Source organism: Sceloporus undulatus, chromosome 5 (genome assembly GCF_019175285.1).
Source record: "Sceloporus undulatus isolate JIND9_A2432 ecotype Alabama chromosome 5, SceUnd_v1.1, whole genome shotgun sequence".
NCBI classification, from domain to species: Eukaryota; Metazoa; Chordata; class Lepidosauria; order Squamata; family Phrynosomatidae; genus Sceloporus; species Sceloporus undulatus.
Genome location: NC_056526.1, coordinates 19,281,355 through 19,296,479, shown reverse-complemented (window position 1 = coordinate 19,296,479; position 15,125 = coordinate 19,281,355). Strand labels below are relative to the sequence as shown.

Below are 15,125 nucleotides of genomic sequence, written 5' to 3'. Positions count from 1 at the left end.
CCATTCCTTCAGATCTGAGACCTGGCCATAGTGACACAGGACTCAGTTTCATCCCTTTTGGATTATTGTAACATGCTCTATGGATGCATCTGCACTGCAGAAATAATCCAGTTTGAGATCACTTTAACTGCCCTGGCTCAGTACTAGGGAATCGTGGGAACTGTGGTTTATTGTGGCCCCAGAGGTCACTGACAGAGAAGGCCAAATGTCTCACAGGTTTACAGTTCCCAGAATTGCTTAGCATCGAACGAGGACAGTTAAAGTGGACTCAAACTGGACTATTTCTGCAGTTTATCTGCCATGGCTCATTGCCATGGAATTCTGGGATTTTTAGTTTTGTGAGATATTTCGCCTTCTCTGTCAGTGTGCTCTGGTGAGACAACAAACTACAAATCACAGAATTCCATTAGCATGGAGCCATGACAGTTAAAGTGGTGCCAGACTGGATTATTTCTGCATTGTGGATGCAGCTTTCATGTGGCTTCCATTAAACCAACAATTAAAATGTCAAGTGCCATATTCCCTCATACAGACTTGCCTGTGTTTTTTTTTTAATGATAAATACATCTAAATCTCATTCAGAACAATTGAAGTAGATCTTCAGGATCTGGCAGCTTGGCTGTGTATTTGTGCAGAGAGAAAAATACACAAATGTGGCAAGACAATCAAATCAGGCAGGTGAGCACTGGAGCATAGGATATATTCAACAAAGCAACAGATTAATGCAGGTACAGAGACAATGATATACTGGTATAGTCAGCATACCTCAAAGTCAATGAATGAGGCAGAGTAATCCTAACTGCTTTGGACAACCAGGTTCTCTCTCTCTGTGTTACAGAGGAATGAAGTATCTCTTCACTGTCACAGAGGACCTCGCTCAGTGGAATGGCACATTGCCCTAGAAAATGCAAGTACCCCAGTAGAAAGCTGCATTTATACTGGAGTCTGACAAGGCATGTTTCTGGGGCAGCAGACTATGGCGTTTATCACACTGAGGTTATTGGAGCTAAGATCAGGGGTGAGTGCGGATCGAACGATGCGAATTGACGTTATAATGCTGTGTATTTTCACACCTGGTTCCTTTCAATGGGAGCTGTTTGTGTGGTGGTTCTGCCTTACTGGCTCCTCATTTTGGCAAGTGCGCTAAATAAGTGTATTGACGGGATTCGCATTGAGGCTTGGTTCGAACTCACTGCAGATTGGTCTGGTGTGGAATTCCAATTTGCTTGTGCTCTTGAACAGCACTGCAAACCCCCAGGGTTGCAAATTTCCCATGATGCCATGCTGCATTTTTGCGCCATTTGCTACTGGTGCTCCCCCCTGAATGAATGCCTTCACGTTTTAATGTGGATAGGACCATGCTGGCGAGGAGGGGGGAGACTGGGGGGGGGAGAGAAAGGGAAAAGAGGGAGCAAAGAGAGAGAGTGGGGTTAGTAAAACTTCTAAAGGACTCTTTGGGGGTGGGGGGGTAGGACATCCTCCAAAGTGGGACCAAGGTGGAGGCAGGATTTACTTCCAAGTAGAACTGCAGTTTCTACACTGATTATTTTGCAGTGAAAGAAATGTATTATTATTAATAAATTTTCACTGCAAAATAACAACAACAACAACAGCAACAATTTTGCCGGTGGGTGATATACTTGGATGAAGCAGAGAGCATTTAGAGATAGGTGACATTCCCTATCCTTCACGTGAGGCTAGGGATGGAGATCCAGATGACAGATATGAAGAGAAAGAAAAAGGAGGCTGGAGGCAGAGATGGTACTCCCACAATTCCATAGCCTCGAGCCAAGGACCCCACAACAAACTCCAACTCCCATAGTAATGATAATAATTTATTATTTTAAAATAATAATAATAATTTTAAAAATAATATTAATAATAATTTAAGTTATTAGTTTGCTGAGGAACCAGAGCTCTCTGGCAGAGAAGGCTCAATGTCTCAGGACACTGCAGTTCCCAGAATTCCATAGCACTCAGCCAGGACAGTTAAAGTGAAGTCAAACCGGATTATTTCCTAATGCAGATGCAGAGGAAAGGGATTTCAATCCAGATTATAGATGTGAAGAAAGTGAAACAGGAGGCTGGAGGCAGAGATGGTACTCCCAGAATTCCATAGCCTCAAGCCAAGGACCCCACAACAAACTCAAACTCCCATAGTAATAATAATTTATTTTTAAAATAATAATAATAATTTATTCTTTTATAATAATAATAATAATAATAATAATAATAATAATAATAATAAGTAATATTAATAATATAATGTATTTTTAAAACAACAACAACAACAATAATAATAATTTAAGTTATTAGTTTGCTGAGGAACCAGAGCTCTCTGGCAGAGAAGGCTCAATGTCTTAGGACACTGCAGTTCCCAGAATTCCATAGCACTGAGCCAGGACAGTTAAATGGGAGTTAAACCAGATTATCTCCCCAGGGTGGATGCAACTGCTACAAAGGGAAGGAGAGATGTAGATGGAATAGATGAGGAGAATGACAAGAGGATAGATGTAGATGTGGCTGAAATGGATGGGGGCTCTGACACGGAGGACCCCTTTGAATGGGATGGGAAAATAGAAGGGAGGAAGAAAGGGGAAGCTGTCATTCCCGTGAAAGTGGAGCCAGGCTCCCTTCTTCATCCCGGAAGTGCAAAGGTTCAGGATGCGTCCAGAGCCCCAATGAGCATGCGTAAGGGTCCCAATTCAAATCCTTAAATCCCCCCTGGTATGCAGTGGTGTGGAAATACAATTTGCACTCACTCCACTTTGCCTGAATCCGCATCACGTGACTTCCTTGGATTCGATTCCCCCTTGATTCGGAAGGGCAACGGAACAGCAACCAGGTGTGATAAAACAGTCACGTTATAATGTCAATTCGCATCGTTCGACCCGCACTCATCCCTGATCTTAGCTCCAATAACCTCAGTGTGATAAACGCCTATGAAACACAGCACTCCATAAAGACGTAAAATACCTAAGGACCCCAGTGTATCCCATGAAAGCAGAAAAGACATTCAATACATCTGTGACACTTACCAGTGGCCGGAGGTCTGGATGAGACAGAATGTAGCCATTGTTAGTGTTTAGAAAGGCATATCCATGGACGCCCAGCTATAAATACAATGTTTTGGATTAATTAAGTTTATATCCCTTACATAAGAGTGAAAATGGCAGAAATCAATTCCACAAAAATGGATACCTATTTGCTAGTGCTTGTGATATCATTTCTATTTACAGAATTCAGATACCAGCATGAGGTTTCAATTAGATCTACTGCCGATATTTTTCGAATAAGCAGAATATTGTAGCTTTGTCACTTGTGACCACAACACAATCTGTAATGCTTTTAAGAAATCAGCGTAGGTGGTTATGAATTTTCATAATATCTTTGCACCAAAACACCTTCTTATCTGCAAGACTTTTTTTTGCGGTATACTAACCCTATATTGTGGGTCGGGGGAAGAAATCACACTGAAGTGAGTTTTCGTATAAGAATATTGCATGGTGTCCATATGGAGTCAGCATTAATCAGACAGCATTTCCAGCTATCATCCTTGTTCTTCCCAGTTCATGGAAGAGGTGAGATTTGAACTAGTGACCTCCTGGTTTGTTGTTCAATTTCTTAGTCACTATGGTACACCAGCACTCCATGGTTGGAAACTTGCTGGTGCACTATATTGGTGTAACTAATTAAGGAGCAGAAGGAGCAAAGTCACAGGTGCAGCAGCCATGGAGGAAGTAAGGCATCTAAGAATTAAACTGTTAGAAGCCAAAAGCTTTGTTCTATCTTCCTTGCCACAGGGACGTAGCCAAGGGGGGGGGGGGGTCTTGGGGTGTCCGGACCCCCCCCTCCCTTTAATAAAAAGAATGTGTGGTGTGCGCTGCTGCCCCCCCCCCCCCACCCCCTTTATAAGGGGGGGCTTTTAGCCCCCCCCCCCCCCCCTTCCCAAAATCCTGGCTACGTCCCTGCTTGCCACTGCTGAACAATACCAGGAAAAGTGTAACTATTAGGGCAACAGGATTCCCTCCCCCAAATACAAAGCTCCTGAGGCAGGTTGGGCACAAGTGAAATAATAATGTACATCATAATCCAAGCACTTTAGCTGAATTAATCTACTAATAACACTGAAAAGCTATTCAAATAGAACTATTCAAAATCTATCCAGGGGCAGTTGTGTTGGCTTTGTAGCATAGTACAGCTACCAGTCCCCAGTGTTGCACCTATGGGCTCAGTCAACACATTGCTTGACTGAATGACAGTTTCTAAAATCCTAAAATCTACCTGACAGTCTAGGTTTTGAATACAATAACATCCAAAATCCACAAAACAGTGATACCTTTATTGGGCCAACCAAAAGTACAAAATACATGTTGGAAACTTTTGAAGCTTCATTGGCTTCTTCATTAGGCAAAGATAAGATTTTTACCATCTTTGCATGATGAAGAAGACAGTGAAACTTTGAAAGCTAGCAACCTGTATTTTGTGCATTTGGTTGGCCCAATTAAGGCATCATTGTTTTGTGGATTTTGGATGTTATTGTATTCAAAACCTAGACAGTCAGGTAGATTTTAGGATTTTAGAAACTGTCATTCAGTCAACCAATGTGTTAATAGGTGCCACACTGGGGACTGGTAGCTGGAACTAGTAGTCTAAACTACTTTTAAAAAATGTAGGAGTGGGCAGCAATGTTTGTAAAAGAGCCAAAAAGTCAGGTACTGCCTTAAAAACCAACAATGCTTACTTGGTGGGAGCTTTGTTGCAAGCTTTCCAATGTCAATGGAAGCTTACGAAAACAATCCTTATTAGTTTGTTGAGATGCCACAAGACTTTTTCTTGTTTTGGCTTATCTGGAGGCCTAATGCTGGCCTGAAACAAAGACCACATCTTGTAGCAAATGCACCGTGTGCATTGTCCACCGTAGGGACAGAAGAGGCACTTGGAGGGCACCTTACAGCTTAATTTGTCATTGTAATATAACTTTCTTTGATGTTTGTTGCACATCACAACAACTGGATGGCATTATGTTGGTTCATACCTTGTATCGGGGAGCAAGCTTTAGGAGTTCTCTCAGAGGAACGTCTGAGCCTACCACCCCCAGGAGAATGCCATGAGATCTCTGAAAAAGAATAGAGAATTTAGAACAGGCAACACAGACCCCATCCTCCATGTGTTTTAGTCACTATTATTATTTTGTTCACCATCTGAGTCTAATAGAACAGTGATACCTTTATTTGCCCAACCAAAATGCACAAAATACATGATGCAAGCTTTCAAAGTGCCACTGGCTTCTTTGTCAGGCAAATATATTAAAAATCATTACGATGTTTATCACAGGCCTGCATTTTCTCAAAGAGTTGTTGATGTGCTGTTCTGTGGGTGGATATCTATGTAAGCAGGACCCTTTTCCTCCTGACCATGAGGCAATGGGAACAAAGCATTCCAGAGTCCAGGAGATACAATTTGAATTTCATTAGCAAAGAGGTACTTCTTCTGAGATCCAAAAGTGAATAATTGCTAAGGGAATTCAAATTTTATCTCCAAGACTTCCAAGATCAGAAAGGATATGGTGCATTTAGGATATACAGGCCCTGCTAAAATTTACTGTATTCATGGTGCTTTCCAAACTACCACTTCTAGCAATAGCAAGTACATTTCTATACCTCTTATAAGTGCACTTAAGCACTCCCTAAGCGGTTTACAATGTGTAAGCTAATTGCCCCCAACAATCTGGGTACTCATTTTAGCAACTTTGGAAGGATGTAAGCCTGAGTCGAGCCTGAGCCTTTGGCTGGTATTGAACTCGCAACCTTATGATTTGTGAGTGAGTGGCTGCAGTACACTGCACCACCAGGTCTCTACGTAGGGACACCATTCTGGATATTTAAAGGAAAATTTACTGCATTCCTTTCAGTATCTAGTATTGTGTCCCTATCTACAACTGGTAATCTGGAAAGCACTGTGAATATTTTAATTGGACATATATCAAAATGTATTTCTCACACCTTCATGTATAATTTGTATATTTTGTACCTCTGAGATTATAAAATGTAAAGTGAAAATCTACCTCTGAGAAAGCAGAAAAGAAACCTAATAAGGCTAGTCATGAAAAAAATAGCTGTGCTAATCTGTTTTAGCATAAAAAGACATCAAGGAATCCATTGACACTTTTGGGATCAACTGGGAAGAAAATAATTCTTTTATAAGCTTTGGTGTACTCAGTCTACTTCATCAGATGCATCTGATGAAGTAGTTTGAGTCCACAAAATGTTATGCTACAAATTTCCCCTTTGCAGTTATAGATCTGATAAACTGAATTGAGTCCATAAAAGCTTATATCAGAAATTCCTTCTTCCCATTTAGTTTTAAATGTGTTAATGGACTCCTTTATGTCTAATAAGACTAGATACATTCCATACCATTGAGTTATAACCCATGCCATTGAGTTATGGCCCATTTTTCTGGAGAAGAATACACAGCATCCCAAAGGCCAGTCTGCCATTATCTTTAAAATGCTGCCAAGGGTGGGATTCATAATCAGCAGCAATGAGACAAAGCTGTAGAACATGCCAAGAAATGATGTTGTGTCTAAGAGGACCATTAACATTACCTAGCCTTTATATGCATTCTGTTAAGCAAACATAACATTATCTTTATAGCTTTTCTTGTTCTAAATGGAGTTAGTGGTTGCCAAAGAGCATCATGTTTACCGTTTCATTCTTCTTGCTGAAGACTGGCATAGCCACAGTTGTCATGAGCAAGAGGCTTTGCGCTTGAGTTGCAAAGAGCTATCAGGTTAAAAAAGGAAAGAAAAAAGGAGCAGTACATTAACACATGGACAATTCTAATAATGTGAAGGACACCAACCAGTGAAAAGCATGATTGAAAAGCACACATTAAAAAAAACTACCAAAAAGGATGCTAGGAGTATGCTTGAGGAGAGTGATGAAAGTGAAAAGAGTTTTGTCAAAGTTTGTATGAAATATTCTAGACAGAGGAATATACATACAAAGGACATTTTACAAGTATGCACACACCTATGCATGTTCATGCATAGCATAGCCAGAGGCACAAAAGGATAGCTCAAGTACGTGGCACACATAATATGTCCCAAACATACTTACGTCTATAAAGTAATATGAGTAAGAGAAGGCAGAATAGAAATGGCAATACAAGGAGGAGAGAAGGTAGAGTACAAATGGCAATATTCAAGCAATGCAGAACTTTTACATGAAAATGACAGCCACAACCTTAGAAAACCAGAAATTCAGCTAAACAAAAATATATAAATAAATCCAATGGTTAGTCCCAACTGGGATAGAGTCACTGAACTGATGAGATTTGTTAAGTCAACACATGTGCTGAATCCTCATTTCGGGGAAAGGCAGAGTTTAAATAGATATAAGAACAATGATAGTGGTCGTCATGATGATGATGAGTAAATCCCATTGATTCAATAGCTCTAATTCCAGTAGGGACAAACAACTGGATTTAGTCAAAGATGGGAATTATGCAGCCTTCCAGGTGTTATTGGATTGCAAATTGTGAGGAACGCTGTGAATTATATCCCAACAACATCTGGTAAACCATGGCTTCAATCCCTCATTTAGTCCATTGATTGTACAAGGAAAGAAGTTGGACTACATGGGAAGAGTGTATCTGGATTATCAGAAGACTGAAACAGGTAACTGAAAATTTGTATGAAAAAAATAAACACAAATATCACAAAGCTATTTTCTTTGACACACAAGCACATTTCAGAGAAAGGAGAAAATGAGAGACAGAAATGTTTCGATATGTTGTCAGAGGAAATGTAACTTACTTGGTGAAGGAAACAGATTCATCAGTGGCAGCTGGGGTCTTCTGAGTCAGTGGGTGGTGAATCTACTCTGGGTTTTTAAATGGACTTTAAAGGAGCTAGGCAAGGATCTTATCACATTACCTTTTAAGCCAGCAGCAGCCTAACAGGCTGCAGCCAGGATGCAGCATGGAGGCAGGGATTATTGCATTGTAAATCACCGCCGAATCACTGTGCGCCAGCATCCCATGTCCCAGCTGTGCTCAGTTGGCCCTTTTTAAAACTCAGGGAGCTTTCATTTTCAAAAAGGGGCCAGCAGAGCACAGCCGGGATACGGGGTGGTGGCACCTAGAGATTTGGTGGCTATTTACAATAATCCCCGCCTCCATGCCATGTCCTGGCTGCAGCCCTAGGCTGCTGCTGATTTAAAAGGTAATGCGATAAGGTCCCAAGATGTGAAGCTGTAGCCCCAAAATAGATGAAGCACCTTGGAATAAGTCCTTTAAAAGTCTGACTAAATCCACAACAGAGTCACCATCCTACTGATAAAGAATACATAAACTACCATTCAAAAGCAGTCAAGAGTAGTCATGACCTATTTCACAGTGTGAGGATCACAGCAATTCACTCATTCCAACCAGCAGCTAATGAAAACAGTGCTGGAAATTGCTATAAATTGGCTGAGTACATGCTGTTGAAATGATGCAGCATGAATAAGCATAGCTTAAAAATACACTGTCATCCCGCTTCAATATGGGCTGCATATTCATATTACACACACATGTTCATACACAGGGAATTAATTAAACTATAATTTGTTAAGAGTCATCCTCCATACATTTCCTCATTGAATCTATTACTATTATAGTGTCCACAGAGGCACTTTTGTAAGTCTTCAAAGCACATCATCCCTTTAATCCTTACAAATACATTAAGATAGGGCACTATAATTACAGGTGAAAGGGCTAACAGATTGTGGTTTGAATAGCAAAACAATCTTATACAAACTCAGAAATAAGTTCTGCTGAATTGAACTGAGCTTGCATAAGTAACTGGATTTATGACTGCACCTAGGGAAATCCAATGCATTCCAAATAAAGCAAGTATTTGAACCAGAGACATGGTGTTTACTACCACACTACAATACAATGGCACAGCACAACTTTTCAGATACATCCAGAACTAAGTGCTTCCTTCCCATGCTATACAGCCCTGTCATGGCAGTATTGCCTTCTGCTCCCTACTTTGGATGTATGATTTAGCTACATCTAAGTAAACTAGTACAGAACACAAAGACTGACACAAGATAAATAAATAGCTGGTGTCCACAGAACACAGGGCAAGTTGTTACCTCCTCAGATTGTGGCAGCTAGTGAGAAATGTGGATGACAAATGAATGTACACATTAATGAATGGACAACTAGATGAATGGATGAATGGCAAGCTAATGAAACATGCAGCAGTCAACAAGACAAATGCAAGCAAGAAACATAATAGTAAGAGACGGATCATTAATGAACAAAACCATTGCACAGATTTTTTTAAAAAAAGATTCCAAACAGTCCAGAGCCAAGATAGATAGGAGGTTGCACAGACAATACTCTTCAGTACACAGTATGGCTGGCAATACTGACTTTTACTAGGACTTCATGGCCAGAAATTCTCATCGTTGTTCTCTAGATAAGGGAACAGCTACATAGCTTTCAAACTCAAATCCCCTCTGGTGGAGCCCCTATTTCATTGATGGGCTTACCTGGCAGGTGAGGAAAAAAAGGGAGGGGATGAAAACAACCATGTCAGGTGCATGGATTTAGCTGCCATTTTAGAGCCAGACTAAACATAACAGATGTTTTTAAAAATGAGACTGTGGAGGGGGTAGAACGGCATTCTGATATTTATTGGGACCATGGCAGGGAGAAAGGAAGAAATCACTCCTTTATTGCTATGTTGCAACCCTGAAGATAAAATAGCTCATTAGAAGCTGGTGCTTCTCCATCGAGAGGGAGCCTCTCTAGCTTTGGAGGAATGACTTTTGTCAGGGATACAAAAAAAGAGAGAAAGGGTTAAACTCCCCTTCCCACCTATTTTAATTCTAGCAATGATCACCACACCCCAGCAGCTATTTGCATTTTAAATGAACTAAGGGATTCTTGCATTAACTGCAAGAATGTACATCTTAATTATGGCCACAGACTAGCCTCTCTCTCTGTATGTGTGTTAATTTAGGACAACCCCATGAATCTATAGACTCAGTACAGACAGCTGCTTTGCAGTGGCCTGGGGCCGAAATTAGGGTTCAGGAGAGTGGAGCGTCTGCACACTCCGCGTTCTCCCGGCACCATTTTGGCTGCACATGTGTTCAGATGGCATGCGTGCTGATGACGTGCCTTGTGCGCTGCATCCAAATGGCACAGCACACAAGAGATGTCACTGTGCCGCTCCAGGAATGGATCATGCCATGTGTGTGTGTGGCTGCTGTGGCAGTGATCCAGGGCAGAAAGGAGTGGTGTCTCACCTGTCTGTACTGTGCCTATGGTTACAATATAAAGAAGTATAAAATGAACAGGTACATGTTACAAGTCTGAGAGAATTCCAAGTGACAGAAATATAACTGCCTATCACAGCCTACTGGTATTGATAACATTACTAAGCAATAAAATTACTAAGAAGATTTAGTAAGCTGGTTTCTAGTAGAACATGCTAAAACACAAAATTTTGCCCACTTAAATGTAATTCCAATTATGGAATCAATAAAAATGATCAGATCTCCCTAGAAAATCTGCTAAAATTGGGGTAATAAGAGTGGTTGTCCTTGTATTAAGAGGCAGAAAAGATGTACATGGTCAACTGTTTCAACCATGCATGATGGACAGGGGCAGATACACTGGGAGTAAGGTATATGTCAGTTTTCCCCTATACATCCTCATCTTTACAGATCAAAAACCCTCATTTTCCTTAATTCTGGCATTGTCCTGTTTGGACAATGCATAACCCAAACCCCAGTTCTGATGCAAGCAGTCTGGATGAGAGAAAATTTAAAAAACAATACATCTTACTCTGGATCTCCTGGGAAGATCTAGAGCGCTCCATTTCCACACCCGGGTGGCTGTCTACACAGCCACCCAACATATCTGCTGCTGTTGCCAATCACTTGCTGAGGTCAAAATGAGGTACCCAGCCATATGATCATTGTTGGGTGCCTTGTTTTGACCTGAGAAGTGAGCAACCAGAGGCAGCAGTGGACACATGTGGCACAATAGGATGCCCATGCAGACAGCAGCCTCACTGTAGAAACAGGGCCAGATCATTAAGGCATCTCCAAAGCTAGGATACCCCAGTCTGCCCCCAGAGTATCCTGACCAGTGCAGACAAGGTATAAGAGGACTGATGGATAAGCACTAAAATTAGCCAAGTTGATGGCACCTCTGACCATTTTGGATTTTTTATGCCATAAAGATAACACGCCTGCACAAAATATTTACTATGGCGGGTTACAGACCGCCGCTTTGCGGCGCTCTGCAGCCGCTGCCGGTTAGTGGCTCCCGTGCGGACCGAAAAAGAAGCTCCATTTTGGAGCTTCTTTTAGAGTCGCGTTTGCGACGTAGCGAGGCGCCAGGGGCGCACTCGCTATGTCACAAAGGACGCGACACGTACGGACACTCAGCGTCCGATATGCAAAGATGGCGCCGGCCATGTAGAAGGGCCGGTGCCATCTTGTACGGACGGAGTCCGTATTAGGCCCAGGGGCGTCTAGAAGAGACGCCCCCTTTTTAAAATGGGATGTCCTCCAGACGTCCCAAATGCCGGTTTGTAACCGGCCTATAATACCAAATTGTCAGGTAGCTCAAAATCCATGTCCCAACATCCAGAAGAGCTACATCTTTGATCCTTTCTTTGAGTATATCTTTAGCTCTCAATAATCCCAGGTGTAGTAGAGCTGATAAAATCCACATCATTATAGTTTCTCAACAGCTGTCACCCAGAAGGAGGAGAAATTAGGGGTTCATCTCAGTTTTGCTTTTTACCAGGAATGGCCATAACCACCTTGAGAACTTTCTCTTGTCTTTTAAAAATTACTTTCAGCTTCATTCAGAAATTAGTTTAAGATGAAACCTCATTTCCACATATTTCATTTGAGGTGAAATTTCACTCTACTTTTTGTAACAGTAGTCTCACTGACATAGAGACAAGCCACTGTTCAGCTTTAGAAGCAGCTTGTCTCTTCTGTCAAGGAAAAAGCAACATGGGATATACAGTAAATGAAATAAAACATGTATGTGAGAAGAGGGGGGAATAAAGAGAATGTAAATATAAGCCTTTCTAAAGAGAAAGAAGAAGGGACTTTCAAAGCTCTTTTCTTTTTTTTTTTAAGCTCTGTTATGATCCAGGAATTTACTTTGTGAGCCAAAATCATCAGAATTTTCATCTTGGAAAATGGTTCTTTGAACAAAGAAGAAACAGGCTTCTATAAGCAGAATTGTTATGTTCATGTTCTCTTTCTTGGTTGGTTAATGGGAAAGGAACAGGGAAAATAGGCGAGCTCTAACATCTTGGAATGGTCTGTTGATTGTGCCAGATGACAATGAAAATCCAGTATAAAATAGAAATGGCTAGACAAAACAAGCATTCCTAAACGAATCTGGCATAATCCTTTAATCCACCCAAGGGGTGGGCATTTTTGCTTCAGGGTGAAATATTATTTCTTGCATTCGTATCATGAGAAGTGGCAAACACATCTTTACTTTTCAAATAACTCATGTCAGAGTAACTGAAGACCACAAGGAGAAGACTGTAGTGGAATAGCCATGGTACACTGTTTAATGTTTTAAACTAATTCCAGTACTGCATTCTTGTACTACAGGTCCGGGTTTTTTACATATCTTATAGGGAGGGAAGTCAGCTTTGCACAGAATGTCAAATGGATAGCTTGTAACAATAAAGGTAAAGTGCAATTCTTTGTCTTCATCCTTTCTGAAAATCATTTAAATAGTCTTGGTGATCAAGTGTAATTTGAGCTTGAACTAAAAGCCTGAAAAGGAGTAGCAAGAAATGGATGGATTCTCAGATAAGACTTCTTCTATCCAGTACTGAGCAAATGCCCATAACAGGAAAGATCAGAAAAGATACAGTTTAGTGAACTGAATTAGGAGACCTCTGTCTATTGGAGAACAAAATGAATAAAGCAAGGGCAGGTTGAAAAAGTTGTGATGGGATTGTTTTGTTTCTTATTTAAAAAATGCATAAAGAGTTAGAGGAACTCCACATGAAATGGGGTAGAGAGTCACGGACACAAATTCACAGAGGGGAAGTTTCTCTTAAGGACACTTCCAGATTGGTGTCAAATTATACAATAAAATGAGTAGAGGTTGCATCTATCGATTTCATTTTTTAAAATTCTGCCTTTCATGCACCAGCCAGCATTCCCAGGGTAGTTTAAAGAAAAGTAAAATAATATGATGATGACAATGAATCTATGAAACAGAATGAAACTGTTGCAATCAGTGCATTTTAATAGCATATTCAGATTCTGTATAATACTGTGAAGCTGAGATGTGCCCCGTTTTCTTTACTTGTACAAAACATTGTAGCTTAATTGCAGTTGCATCCTAGCTCTTATTGCTTTCACTTGGGCATTTTTAACCTTTTCTCTTTTTATGACCCATCCAAACACTCCCTAATGTTATATCGGTTTTATGTTACTGATTCAATTCATGAGAAAATATTTGCCATGAATGTGACCTTGTGTGGTAGTTGGTATATACAATACTGGCAAATTGCTAGTTCTCAAGTCTTGCTTAATGGTGGTAGGTGTGAGTTGTCACCCATGAGAGTGCATTCACTCTACCTCTTGAAAGTAGGTAAAAATTAGAAATGTCATCACAAACTGGCTGAGACACTGATGGATTCCCAGGTCAGTGAGTGCATGCACAGAGGATTTTGTTGTATTTGTATGAAGTGTAACCTATTTTAGAATCAGAACCCAGTGTACTTTAGAATGTAGATCCAGAAACATAATTAATGAAAATTAACTCTATTTGGGGACTGTTTCTTTGTTCTAAGATGACTACACGCAAATATCCACTTTGGCTGACGTCCAGGAAAAGTAATGGAAACTTGCATGTACTCAGTCGACCAGGTTATCAACCATGATCATGACATCATATGGACTGAAGCGTACATGGACAGTGCAGTAAGTTTTTTGAATAAGCTTTCAACTGAAGATGGTTAAAGCTTGTGAAAGATAGAATCACCACAGAGTGTTTTCTGAAATAGACAAATAGTATGGAAGTGGATAGCAATAACAGGTGGTTAATATCAACACTACGGCCTGTTACAGACAGCCAAAATAAAGCTGCTTCGAGTCACAGTGGAGGTATGTGTTTTCAGTGATGCATGCGTCCTAAGAGTCCAGAAGCCACACCAAAGCCATGCTCCAGTCCTTAGGGCTGGAGCGTGGCTTTGGTGGCAACCTGGACTCTAGGACGCATGCATCATTGAAACACCAACCTCCACTGTGACTCGAAGCAGCTTTATTTTGGCTGTCTGTAACAGGCCTACATTTCTTAAAAGTGTCTACAGATACATAGATCATAGAAATCGAATACTCCCAAGAGTGTCTAGCCCAACCTCTAGTGAATGCAGGAATCTGGCCTAAGCATCCTTGACAGAAACATTTATCACCCTTACTTCTGAGTTAAGTCCTTGAAATTCCACATGATACAGGAACTCAAAGCTAATCACCTGGCATAGCATGACTTAAGTAATATCTCTGTCTTCTGTGTACTAAATAGAAACACTTTACAGAGGATTACCCCAGGAAGAGAGATAGTTTATCTCAGGAAGTGGGTCATGACTCCCCAGACCCGTGGAGCTGCAGAAGGCACTCTGTTATAAGTTACACAGGGAGAACTGACATAAATTAAGGTGTCATGTATTGTCCTTAATGACTTAGTTTAGGATCCTAAAAAAGGATTGTCAGGAGTTTAACTACACAAATCATTTTGTTTCATGGCATCAGTTTTCTTCCACTGAAGATGTCAGGGATGGATGGGAGTGTGTAGCTCTTCACCTCGGGCTCGAACCACCACCTGGTTGTGCACCGCGCTGACTAGTTTTGGCCAGTGGTTATAGCTAGCAGAGTACAGAGAACAGGCTGAAGACCCCGACAAACTCTCCAAGCCTTCTCACTCTACTTCCACAGAAGTCTTCACCCTCTTCTTCAGGATCCAACTGGTTCTTGTAGCTTCACCCAAGACACCAGACAACTCAGTAGTCTTATATAAAGGATCTACTTATTCTACTATATACAGCTCCAAACAAAGATCAG

General features: G+C 40.9%; 1 protein-coding gene across 1 annotated transcript in view; it reads right to left on the bottom strand.

Annotated features, from left to right (window-relative positions):
- The window catches only part of LOC121930893 (voltage-dependent calcium channel subunit alpha-2/delta-4-like), a 113,873-nt gene that overhangs the window by 53,404 nt on the left and 45,344 nt on the right, over positions 1-15,125 (bottom strand). Inside the window, exons 11-13 of the mRNA XM_042467857.1 lie at positions 6,711-6,788; positions 5,039-5,119; positions 3,039-3,113 (exon numbers count right to left, since the gene is read on the bottom strand). Of these exons, the coding sequence (XP_042323791.1) occupies positions 3,039-3,113; positions 5,039-5,119; positions 6,711-6,788 (234 nt within the window). The remainder of the gene's footprint in view (positions 1-3,038; positions 3,114-5,038; positions 5,120-6,710; positions 6,789-15,125) is intronic.